Raw genomic sequence first — 12,500 nt, 5'->3', positions numbered from 1 at the left:
ATTTAATGTCAGAACTTGTTCATAGCTTTAAAAATACTAAAATACACCTTTTATTGTTTCTGTCCATTTTGCATCTGGTTTTGCTGCATGAGAACTGAGGCTCGGAAAGATTTTAGACAGGATTGTGAACTGCTTATAAACTGAATTTTGGTCAAGATTAGCTAATCTGCTAAAATATCATCCAGTGACATTTCAACATCTATGAAAAAAACTGACCTCTTGAGCTGATTCTTAGGCAGGCATCTTAACATGACTTATAATAATAAATCATTTATAGATTCACTTTCTATCAGCTATACAGAAACAGCCAAACACAGAAAAGCTGCTCATAAGCAAGAATTAAGTGTGAGAATGGCATTTTGCGAGAGATGGCGTAACTCACATAACTCACTTTCTTCCTGAGCTTCTAAGTGGTCACGCAAATGGAAGTCCCATCAGTCTGCTTAGAGAGGGACCGACTCAGAATATGTAAAGGGATGCATGTGAGTTTCACAGAACTGCTCTGGCAACACAGTAACAATTTCCAGATATCTATGGAAATTCTTCAAGAACATGTCCTTAGGCAGAATTTTAGGAACAGAAATTTAAATAACAGTTGCCATCTAGTAAGGTTTAAGAGACAGCTAGCACTGTTTAGAAAATTGGCTGGGCAGAAGAAAAATGTAGAACAAGTACCGTAGTCATTATGAATATCTGATTCATATAATATAATTTAAAGTACAAAAACATTCAACTCACTCTCTTGATCAAGAGGCTGCAAAAAGAAAACAAGCAAACAAACAAACGTTTGTGGTAAATCAGAGACGTATTTTTCCAAATAACATACATTGTATTTCAAACAATACAAGTCTGAAAGGAAACAGTTCAAATTTCTCAAGAAAATAAACTGCATATACAGTACATACAAAAAAAACCCCATAGTGTTACATGTAAAAGAGTAACGGAATCAAGATTTGGTGGAAAAATGCAGATCAAGGGACACAGTCAAAATGGCTACAATATTTGTGCAATCAACTCAAACTGCTTGTAGTTGTGCTCGAAGAACAAAACATTCAAACGTACAGATGGATACCATCCCACCAGAAACGTCTGGGGCCGACCTCATAAGAGGCAAATGAGAAGAGGACAAGCACCATTTGCATCTTCTGCAGCTCCCTCTGCTTTCATGGAGCTTCACCAACATTCCTGGAGAAGTCTCATCCCCAAGAGATTTTAAACAGACAACAACAAAATCACTGTTGGATTTATCCCTCAATACAGAACCCAAAACATTCTGATATTGTTTCAACAAGGGGAAAAAAATAATCAGCACACTAACCAATCTGGAGAATACAAGCAAACAGGAAATTATGTTGTAAAGCTACTTTTTTTTTTTAAAGGCTCACTTTTTTTCTTTTTAAGGAAAGGAAAATGGATTCTTGTTTTTCTGCAAAATTCCAGGCAACAAAATTGTGAATCCATAATGAATTTCTCTGAAAAGAAGAGGGGAAATCAGAAGTACACATTCTATTCTGCATTAAGTATCATCATGGATCACTGTGGAAAGTAAACTTGTTAAGTTTTGATTCAGTCCAATCATTGGACGTCTGCTCTAGTGCCATCTCTAAAGTATTTATCCTCTGGAATGCAATTGATTATAAAGGGGTTTTAAGGACCACTTCTTTGAAAACATAAATCTTTTTAAAAAAGCACACACATAGACACACAGTTCCCAAAGTTCCACTTTTCTACTTAAAGATGGCAACTCCTAAGCACAGCAGACCAAGGAAATGTGGTTTTGGTTATCAGCTCGGCTTAATTGTGCTTTGCCCTGCCGCCTTTCAGGTAGCTTTTCCACCGCTTGACGAACTCTTTAAACACGGGGGCCTCATCTATGGTGCCCAGCAGCTGGAGCTGATTGATGTGGGTGGTGTGATAATCCCACCGGGCTAAATTGGGAGCTGTGCCCAGCATGAAGTGGCGAAGGTCATAGATTGTTCCTGAGCCCGTGTCATAGAAGGGGAGCATGGCCTTTAGGGAGTCCATGCCCTGGTCATAGAGCAGCTTTGCTTCTTTGCCCAGCTTCTCGCCAGCTGTTTCTTTTAAATCATATAGGCCAATTAGAGAGTACATGAATCCGTTTAAAACGAAGGAGCTGGGCGAGGTTGGGTACTCCTCGTACCAGTCATATTTGCCCATGAAGACAGCCCTCACGCCATGTTGCTCTGACAGGAGCTTGTAAGGGGCTGTTGCTCGCAGAGCCGAACCGAGGAAAGTATGGTCCTTTGTCAACAGGTAAGCCCGAATCAAGGTGGAGATTGCCTGTCCTTGTGCCATGGCAGAGTACCAACCTGGATCCAAAGACTTAAACCCTTCCCCTAGCTTCCGGGTTACCATGATTGGCCAGCCACCCTTTTCATCTTGGTTCCTCACCAGCCAATCACTGGCAGCAAAAAATGCTGCCATGTGGGCAGTGGTTGAGATAGTGATGTTATCTATGAAGCCCTTTCCCTTCACGGTCAGCCTCACCACCCTTTTGGGCATAATTTTGGTCTGTTTGACCACTTTTGTGTTAGAGAGTCCGACACCCTTTCTTAAATCAGTGACAAGATCTCGTGTGATTGTGCTCCAACTGGTCCTGGCTCCGATTCCATAGAAAATCTCTTTGTCCTTAAAAGCAATCAACTGAGAATTTGAGATGTAGTGCACTGTAAACAGCTGGTTCTTCTCGGTTGTCTCAAGGACCACTGAAACGCTCCCATTCGTTAATAATTTAAGGTCAAAGGAAATGACAAAGTCCTTTGTGTTCCCCAGCTGGAGAGACGCTCCCTCGGAGTTTTCTGAAGGGAAACAAAGGAAGAAATACAGAGGTGGTCAGGAAGCAAAGTGAGAGGTTTTTTTTCCTGTGTACTGACGGACTGACCCACAAGTTCCCTTAATTAGCTCTTCAGCCAAGATGCATGTTTCAGCAAATTCCCAAAGAACTTCAATCGGTAGGGTGAAATAAACATATCAGCTTGAATCCCTTCATTATTTACACATTAAAAACATGAAGGCCAGGCAAAAAGTTTGTGCTTTATAAAGCTAAATCTGGCAGCAATATCCCAATTGGTAAAAATCAATTAGAAATTTCCAACTCACAGCTCAAATGGGTGTCTCTGGCCTTGGATCACACCATCTCCTTTCCCAGCCTCATCAATGCTTGCTGTTCACAATTTTTAGGTTCCACCTGTTCCTCAACTTAACTCCCCAAAGTTCTTCTTTCCTGCCTGCTGGCCCCCCTCCCATAACTCTATCTGATCAGACAGTGCTCCCTCCCTTTACTCTGCCAACCTCAATATTATCAGAAGGGAACATTTCTGGACCAGAGATTCTACAACACTTGGTCATCCCACGGGTTATGGTGAATGCTGTCCAGGCCACAATGAGATCAAGCATCATGTGACTTCCTCAATATGTCATTAGTTTGGAGTCAGGCATGTACAATGCTAAATCGGAGACATTCAAATTAGAAGATTTTGGCAGTCCCAAGTGTGTTTTTGCATGCACCCATCAATCTCATGACAGTTCAACGATTTGGGAACAGGATGTGCAGATGGGAAGTGACGTCCAGGTACATCGTCTAAAACTGAGTACATTCCTCTTGCCTTCTGGGCCTCCAGAATAAGAACCATGGACCAGGAATGCCGAACTTTACCCAAAGGAAAGGCAACTTGCTGTCCACTTGACTCACCAGGAACAACAAACTGCTTGACATTTGTGAATCGGGATTTGTCCAGCAACGTCGTGACCAAACAGCCTTTGGGAACCATCCATTTGCCTGGTGGGCTGCCCTGCTCCCTCTCTTCCGCCGTTTCATACACTTCCACATGGGGAGGCTTCTCCGTCAGGTTTTTGCTGTAATGGCTGAGCCCGTATTGGGCAATCTGGATGGGATAAAAGTAGCCTTGAGGTCCCCACTGCGTGGAAAGCGGCACACCTGAAACATAAGAGAACGTTCTGTGCATCTCTACACCAAACTTCAGGGTGGTTTTTCTTCCTGAAAAGTCCCAGTCTTCCTTCAAACTGGTCATTTTCCTCCTGGAATCTGCCAATGGGGCTGTCTGGGGAAGCTTGGTCTGTTTCTGTGGTTTCAAAACAGGCATATCTCCTGTTTTTGTATGCCCTTGTCTGACTAACAGTTGTGGAGAATGTTAAACCTCACAGGTTGCAGCACCAATTGGTCCAATAAGGGTACTGCTCAATATGGATTTTTAAAGGTTTCAAATAAGCATGCCAAAGTGGAATTTCTTGTATTTAAGCTTTGACAGATGTGCAGACTATTTCTATTCAAGTACGCAGATATCAAGCAATACTATCTAAGGGAGTTGGGATGGCTTAACCCAATGTTTCTCAACCTTGATAAGTTTAAGTCAATGTGGACTTCAACTCCCAGAATCCTTCAGAATGACTTAAAGCTCCAAGGTTGAGAAACACTGGCTTAACTCAATTGCAACTTTCCTATGTGATTGCATTAGGGAACAACCTGCCCATGGAAAAGAGGTTGCCCCCTCTCCATTATTGGCTTTGAAACATTGGATTGTGGAGGGCAAAAAACTTTTGCTTGATTTTTTTATGTTTACTTTTACATCATGGATGTCTTATTGTAAATTTACTGTGTTCTCAAAGGTCACATTTATTTTGTTTCACTGTGGAACAAAAACAATATAATTAACATAAATCTCAACTAGTTCATTAAATTTCCTATTAAAATCCATCATGTTTTTTTTTAAAAAGAACAAAACTCCCTGGAGGTTATTTCTTTTGACTTCCAATACTGAAAACAACCTCTAGTTTTAAAGTTTTAATACAAGTGTTTAATCAAAATTTAGCTATCAATATTTACACCCTCATGGATCTGTAAATATTTTGAACAAAAATAACAAACCTTCAACGCCGCTGATGCACTTCACTCTGTCACGGACTTCCACATTATAGCCCTCAAATGACATAAAAACACCATCCGGATGGTAGGGGGCTCTCTGGGTGTACACTTTGGAGTAACTATGGGAGAACTCAAACCGGTCGTAGCCATCATATTGGGCAGTTTTCCCGTAAACCTCAAAGTACTTCTCCACCCATGAGAAAGGCAGGAAGATCTCATTCCCCTCCCTTCTGCCTTTAATAGTGTGCTCATCATTGATTAGACAGTCAATTTCTTCATATTTCAGCCCTAAGATTTTGTTCCCATGGAAGCCCCCAACAATGGGGGGAGCCTTCTGCTGCTCCTGGGGCGATGCTTCCTCACTCTGCTGCTTAGCTGGTCTGTTCACACACTGGCTGCTCTCTGATGCAGCCACTCGCTTCTCTGATCCATCTGCTTTCACGCTGCCGCTCAAGTCATGCGGGAAAGGTGCTATTTTTCCACTGGTGCACCGATTCCACAGCAGGATAGTGATCAAGGAGAAGAAAAGGCAGATGACAATCAAAGTCTTATAGTTCACCCGAGCTGCCAAGCAACGCATATTCATACCATACCTAAAATAAAAATTCAATTCAATTAAAAGTCAGAGTGAAAGAGCAGATTGGGCACATGAAACAATATGCAAACTGAACAGTTCCAAGCCCCAGCTGATTGCTCCAGGGATCCCTCTGGGGGAAAGAGTACGTAGTATTTTGCATCAGCAGCTTCATGTCAGAGAGAACAGTAACACTATTTTAACAATATTCCATACCGTTTCTTGCATAGTAGAATCTTGCAGGGATTTGTGAAATCTAAACTACCTTAGAACAATGCATGAAGAATAATATAAAAATAACATACAGTGAAAAAAGGAGGGACAAAAACAAAATGAGGACTAGATCACCTAGTCACATCTTCAAAAGGCACCTACTGGCTTCAGAGATTTCAGTGAGAACACAATCCAGGACCACAAAAAAGGGTCTGCTTGTGGGCAGGACCTATTTTGCACCCGCTCCATCTCCTTTAGGGTCCCAGGCACATGGGCAGAATGTTAGAGTCACCTAAAAGTGAAATTATTAGTATGCAAATAATTTCCATTGGTGCAAACAACAGGTATTTTTGACAGCAGGGAATCACTAGGGACTCTAATGATAGGATGATCCCATATCTGAGGGAGTGATTTTGAAATGGCTCGAGAGATGCCTCAGAATTTCTGCTGTGTAATAAGTGCTTCTCTTGCTGTTCTTGTGCAGAGCGCTGGAGGTAAACTACACTTTAGAACAGGGGTCTCCAACCTTGGTAACTTTAAGACTTGTGGACTTCAACTCCCAGAATTCCTCAGTCAGCTGGCTGAGGAACTCTGGAAGTTCGCCCACAAGTCCTAAAGTTGCCAAGGTTGGAGACCCCTTTAGAAAGTCGACATATCCCTGTTAAAATGCCAGGTTTTGAAATGTAAAAATATTAGACCAAGGTAAATCACTTAAGAAATTTTTCCACCTTTAATATCATATATAAGCTGGTGGGACTTTTTGGGTGTTATTCCCCCCCACCCCCAAAGATTGGTTTGTTTTTCAATTCAATTGTACAGCTTAAGTTATATTAAAGATGGAATTCTGAAGTAATTGGTCTGATCCTTTTTATATCTCAATAACCTGGCATTTTAACAGGGATGTATAGACTTTATCCACAGAGAGTGTAGATAAAATGTAGACTTTATTCAGGGAGTTTCTCTGGTGACAAAAACAGGGAGGAGAAACTCATGACAAACACACACAGAACTAGAGCAGTTCTTTATTCTCCTTTTTCTATTCCCTTTCTACACTGGCTGCAAGCTTTCAACATTAGCCACAAGTGGGAGCAAATCACTAATTTTTAACAGAATTTTTAAAGCAGCTCACAATTATTTTCTCTATTCATTTTTACATCATTTTTCCTCCCCCTTTCCCCCTCAATTTTTTGGCCTACTCTTGCACACCTCCTTTCCCCTTTTAGTACTCTGAGTGAAGTTTGGAACACAAATAAAAAAAGAAGAGAAGCCTGGACTTACTTTTTCCCATTCCTTTCAAGGAAGGAAAAGTAACTTCATTACAGCTAATGTCTGTAAATCCTGTTTTTTTTCCAAATTGAGTAATTTTTATAGATTTCTTTTTAAATTTTTTTATTTTCAAACAATTATTTACAATTTTTAAAATTATTTTTAAATAAGTAAACAATATTTATAATAAGTGACAAAATAATTCAGATTGAAAAACAGATTTAATTTGCAAAAAACCAACATTTTTAATTTTTGAAACGTTTAAAAAGTTTTTTTTTCATTTTTAAACAAAAATATATTTTAATTTTTTTAAGAGAACCAAAGGCTACAATATTAATTTGAACATTAGCCACAAGAGGGAGCAAAACACTAACCATTCTTCAATTTACTGGGACCATTAATGGACAACAACAAAGTTATAGAGAAAGTATTTTGCAAAGTCTGTGCTGTGTTTGTATTCCTGCCCAGGGAGAATTCAAATGATACCTGCATCCAAAGTAATTAATTGCAGTGCTAAAAGAGAAATTACAGAGTCTAGCATCCCTGAACACAAAGAAGTCCCAGTAAAGGCAGAAGTTTGTATCCAAACTTAACATAGCAATAAGGAAACTACCAGGGAAAACGAACCTCAAGAGTAAAACTGTTAGTAAGAAAAAAAAATGATAAAACTGTTCCCACAATTATTTCCAAAATCAGTAGAATTAAAAAACCCTCTCCCTTCACTCTTTCCGACTAAATTATACTCACTTGCTTACAATAAGATGGATGAAATACTCCTTTTAAATAGAGGCAATTCTGATTTTTACAACTCAGCAGCTCTCTGCTTCACTGAAACCTGGCTAAATGAGCCAATTGATGATAGCAGCCTGCATATATCCCAGGGTTTCAGATACAAAGAGCAGACACAATTGCAGAAAAATTGGGGTAAAAAGAACGGATAAAACTATACAAAAGAAATTATGTGATGTGGACTTAGAGACATTAATTATTAATTGCAAACCATACTATTCTCCACGTGAGTTCTCCTCATTTATCCTAATTGCTATGTCTGTTTCTCCACAAGCTTGTGTAAACAATGCATTACGAACTCTATCTGACCAGATTATATGAGCTAAAGTTAAATACTTTAAACACTTTCAATTAAAGTTAAACACTTTCAATTATTTTAGGGGATTTAAGCAAAGCAAACTTAAGGAAAGAGCTACCAAATATTTTCAGCATGTCAATTGTCTCACTAGGAGCAAGAATACTTTAGACCATTGCTACACAACATTAAAAGATGCTTATCAGTCTTTATCATGAAAAGCTCTGGGACATTCTGATCATTACATGATTCACCTTGTACCTACTTACAGTCAAAGACTTTAAACCATGAAACCAACAATTGAATCAGTGAGGACTGTAGCTAAAGCTACAGGCTTGCCTTGATTGCACTGATGTTCTCCATAGTGAGGGGGGAGGAGTATCCAGAATGGGTTGACCTTGTCCTCTCATGATTGGATGAGTCAGATAAGCTCTTTGGGCAACGCCCCCTGGCCAGCAGGACCTCCCATATTTGACTCATCCCACTCAATGGAAAGGATGCACCACTCTGGACCTCCAGTAATTTACAAAGGACTAAGGAAAATAAACTTGGACCCAGCAAATCCTGCCTCCCTACATCGCACACAGCCTCCTCCTGCAAGGACTGGACTGCCACAAGCCCCCTGGGGCAGCACGCTGCCCTGGCCACTGAGTGAGACGGAATCACTCAGGGAGGACCCTTGCCGGGCAGGCAGGAGGAGAGGGCATATATGCTTCCTAGAGGCAGCCCTTGATGCAGAGGCTTCTCAGGAGCAGAAGCGCTCCTCTGCTCCCCTCAGGGGTTGAGCCACGAGGGTTGTTAAAATGCCCTGGAAAGCCTGCGCTGGCAGCTATCACCAGTGGACAAGGTGAGAGCCGGAAAGGCTCAGAAAGAGCTGCGGGAGGCAGGGGGAGGCGAGCTGCAAAAGCCATTTCCATGTGCTCCAGCAAAGAGGAGCCTTTTGAATTTGGAGCCGGGGGCCATCTTGAAACCACGTGGTCCAAGATGGTGGCCCCCAGCAGCTCAGAAGAGGCAGGCAGGAGCCCAGCTCTCGGCCCTCCAACAACAACCACAACCGGAGGCTCTGTGGAGCTCTCGAAAGGTGAGAAACCATCGCAGAGGCATTAGCCAAGGGCGGGGGATGCAGCAAAGGGCCAAAAGGAGGCTTATTAAGGAGGTTAGAGGCAGGCGGTGGATACCGCCCCCCAAGCCTACCTCCTAGATCAGTGTTTTCCAACCACTGTGCCGCGGCACACTAGTGTGCTGTGACATAGTGTAAGGTGTGCCGTGGGAAAATTACTTTATATATAGTCAATATAGGCACAGAGTTAAAAATTTTTAACGTTTTCTAATGGTGGTATGCCTCGTGATTTTTTTCATGAAAAAAGTGTGCCTTTGCACAAAAAGGTTGAAAAACACTGTCCTAGATGAATCACAGAGGCAGCTGCCACAAGACTGCAGAAAGAACCCTCCCCCCCAACCTGAGAACTCCTCCCCCCCCAGGGGAGGATCACCTTTGGCTTCGGTGTTTCAGAAATCTTGCCTAAAAGCCCGTTCTGTCCCTTTCTAACTGCCTAGTAATAGGAGAAGGCTTCCCCCTTAAGGACGCTCTCCTTTAAGTAGGAGAAAGAGAGTTGGGGGCGAGAAGGCCCTCAGAAAGAGGCTCCAGCAAGAGCTGTGTTTTTTGTGGCTAATTCTTGCTTCCCCCTTAAGAGCATTTTCCTTTGAGTAGGAGAAGGAGAGGCGAGAAGACCCTGAGAAGTAGGCTGGCCTCTTAGCAAAAGCTGTTTTTTTGTGGCTAAGTTCTGAGGGCGGGGGCTATGGCAATTGCCCTGCAGAGCCATTTGGAAAGAAGGGGGAGGAGGGGCCCCACGTGGCCCAAGCCCGCAGCCCCCGGCAGCCTGGAAAACACAGAGGGGGAGGAATAATCAGCCTGGCTGCTAAAGACTGCAGCTCCCAGGGGGAGATAGAAGAACCTCCAATCAGGTTAGAGATTACCCCCCTCCCCCAAGGCCTTCCAAGGGTGGGGGTGACTAGGCAAAGAGCAAATGCAATGCAATGCAATACTATGCAATACAATAGCAGAGGGGGAAGGGACCTTGCAGGTCTTCTAGGCCAACCCCCCTGCCTGGGCAGGAGACCCTATACCTTTTCAGACAAATAGCTATCCAACAGCTGCTTAAAAAGCTTCCAATGTTGGGGCATTCACAACGTCTGGAGGCAGGTTGTTCCACTGATTAATTGTTCTAACTGTCAGGAAATTCCTCCTCAGTTCTAAGTTGCTTCTCTCCTTGATTAGTTTTCACCCATTGCTTCTAGTTCTGCACTCAGGTGCCTTGGAGGATAATCAGGCTGCCTTTTCCCTGTGGCAACCCCTGAGATATTGGAACACTGCTATCACGTCTCCCCTAGTCCTTCCTTTCAGTAAACTAGACCTACCCAATTCCTGCAACCATTCTTCATAGGCTTTAGCCTCCAGTCCCGATCCCCTCTGTTGCTCTTCTCTGCACTCTCCCTAGAGCCTCCACATCCTTTCTACATCATGGTGACCAAACTGAATGCAGAATTCCAATTGTGGCCTTTCCAAGGCCTTATAAAGTGGGAGGAACACTTCACGGGAGCTTGATTCTATTCCTCTGTTTATGCAGCCAAAAACTGTGTTGGGTTCTGGCAGCTGTTGCACACTGCTGGCTCATATTAAAGGGTTGTCCACTAAGACTCCAAGATCTCCTTCACAGTTACTACTGTGGAGCAAGGTATTCTGTACCTGTGCACTTCACCTTCGTTGCCTAAAGGTAGAACCTTACTTCATTGAATCTCATTTTCCTAGGCAGTGCCCAAGGTTCAAGTGTATCAAGATCCTTCTGTATCTTTAGCCTGTATTCTGAAGTATTGGCTATTCCTGCCAGCTTGGGGTCATCTGCAAACCTGATGAGTCTTCCCCCCCCCCCCAATCAGCATTTAACAAACAGAGAGCTAACCGGCATACCGGCTCCTTCTTATGACCGCTTGAGATAACAGTTCTTAAAGAAACAGTACTACTATCATGGCATATATTTTGCTAAGCCAACTGTTAGCTTACACACCTAACACCCTCATTCAAATCACTGATGAAGATGTTGAAGAGTACTGGGCTCAACACAGAGCCTTGGGGCACTCACTGCATTCTTCCCTCCATGAAGAGGCAGTTCCGTTGAGGAGTACAGGTGTGTGCGGTTGGTCAACCAGTTACCAAGCCATCTGGTGTGACTATGTCTAACCCAAATTCTTCTACTTTATCTAGTAGTAGGTTATGGTCTACCTTATCAGGACTTGCTGAAGTCCAAGTTAACTATATCAATGGCATTCCTATGGTCCACTAGGGTTGTCACCGTATCTAAGAAGGCAATATGTCTAGTCTGGTATGATCTGTTTTTGACAAACCCATGTTGGCTTTGGGCTCTTGAGCTGTTTTTCTCTCTTTCTGAAGGGGGGAATCACATCAGCAATTCTATAGTGGTTCTCTGGTACTCCAGGATCTCTGATAGATATAGTTTCAGTTGTTTGGAGATCTCGTCCGCCAGTTCCTTCAGATCCCTGGGGTGTAACCCACCCGGTCCTGGGAACTGGACTTTGCCTAAGATAGACAGGCTACCATTTCTTCCCTATCTCATCTTGGGTCCCTAATCTGAATTTGGGGCGCTGTTCTTGATAGGTTGGATTGTTTATCCCTTCGGGTAAAGACAGTTGCCAAGCACGAGTTAAATAGTTCTGCTTTACCCCTGCTGCTTGTCAGCTTCGGGCCACTTTCTCCCAGCAAGGGACCTATCGTTTCCTTAATCTTTCTTGGTTTTATCAGGTGGGAAGATGCCCCCTTTTGTATTTTATTTTATTATTATTATTGTTGTGGTGGTTCTTGTTATTATTATTATTTTACCTTTGTGGCAGGCCTTTATTGTGAGCTTAGCTTCCCTCACTTCATCTTTACATGCACTCTAGTGGCCGCCCATTAAACTCCGTCTGTGTTTACATTCAGAATATCTCTGCGCTAATCCTAGCCATAGAATCATAGCACCCTTATGGTCGGGGGAAAAAAGGGTCAGACAGGCTGGTCCCCATGCCAGAACCCACCACAAACTCAGAATGGGATGTCCGACTATGAGAGATCGCAGAAGCACCTCAGATAGCCTATGAATTTAGACAACATTCGCTGAGGGCAGAACATATAGCAGGGGTGGGGAACATCTGAGCCGACTGGGGACAATTTGGAGTGGAAGCTGCAGCCAACAATCTTCAAGGAGCTGGCGGAGTGCTTCGGACGCCCGGAGGCCGACTTATTCGCCACGCCCCTCAACACTCAGCTCCCGAGGTTCTTCTCCAGGTACCAGACATGGGGGGGCAGAAGGGGCAGATGATCTACGAAGCCCCTGGCCCAGGGGTTGTCGGTATGCCTTCTGTCCTTACCCCTGATCCCCAGGTTCATATGGGAAACCCTTCGGGAG

The 12,500-nt window shown here is 43.1% G+C and overlaps 1 protein-coding gene across 1 annotated transcript in view; it reads right to left on the bottom strand.

The window, feature by feature from the left end:
- Positions 1-680: 680 nt before the first annotated feature.
- Positions 681-12,500, bottom strand: part of GLCE (glucuronic acid epimerase) — a 35,163-nt gene continuing 23,343 nt past the window's right edge. The window contains exons 3-5 of the mRNA XM_014055194.2: positions 4,907-5,496; positions 3,713-3,958; positions 681-2,819 (exon numbers count right to left, since the gene is read on the bottom strand). Of these exons, the coding sequence (XP_013910669.2) occupies positions 1,795-2,819; positions 3,713-3,958; positions 4,907-5,489 (1,854 nt within the window). The 5' untranslated portion in view covers positions 5,490-5,496 and the 3' untranslated portion in view covers positions 681-1,794. The remainder of the gene's footprint in view (positions 2,820-3,712; positions 3,959-4,906; positions 5,497-12,500) is intronic.

This window comes from Thamnophis sirtalis, unplaced genomic scaffold (assembly GCF_051295495.1).
Source record: "Thamnophis sirtalis isolate CommonGarterSnake01/CBP01778 unplaced genomic scaffold, rThaSir2_p1.2 scaffold_2, whole genome shotgun sequence".
In the NCBI taxonomy this organism is placed as follows: domain Eukaryota; kingdom Metazoa; phylum Chordata; class Lepidosauria; order Squamata; family Natricidae; genus Thamnophis; species Thamnophis sirtalis.
The sequence above is the reverse complement of the archived record's forward strand: the minus strand, read 5'-3'. Positions and strand labels throughout refer to the sequence as shown.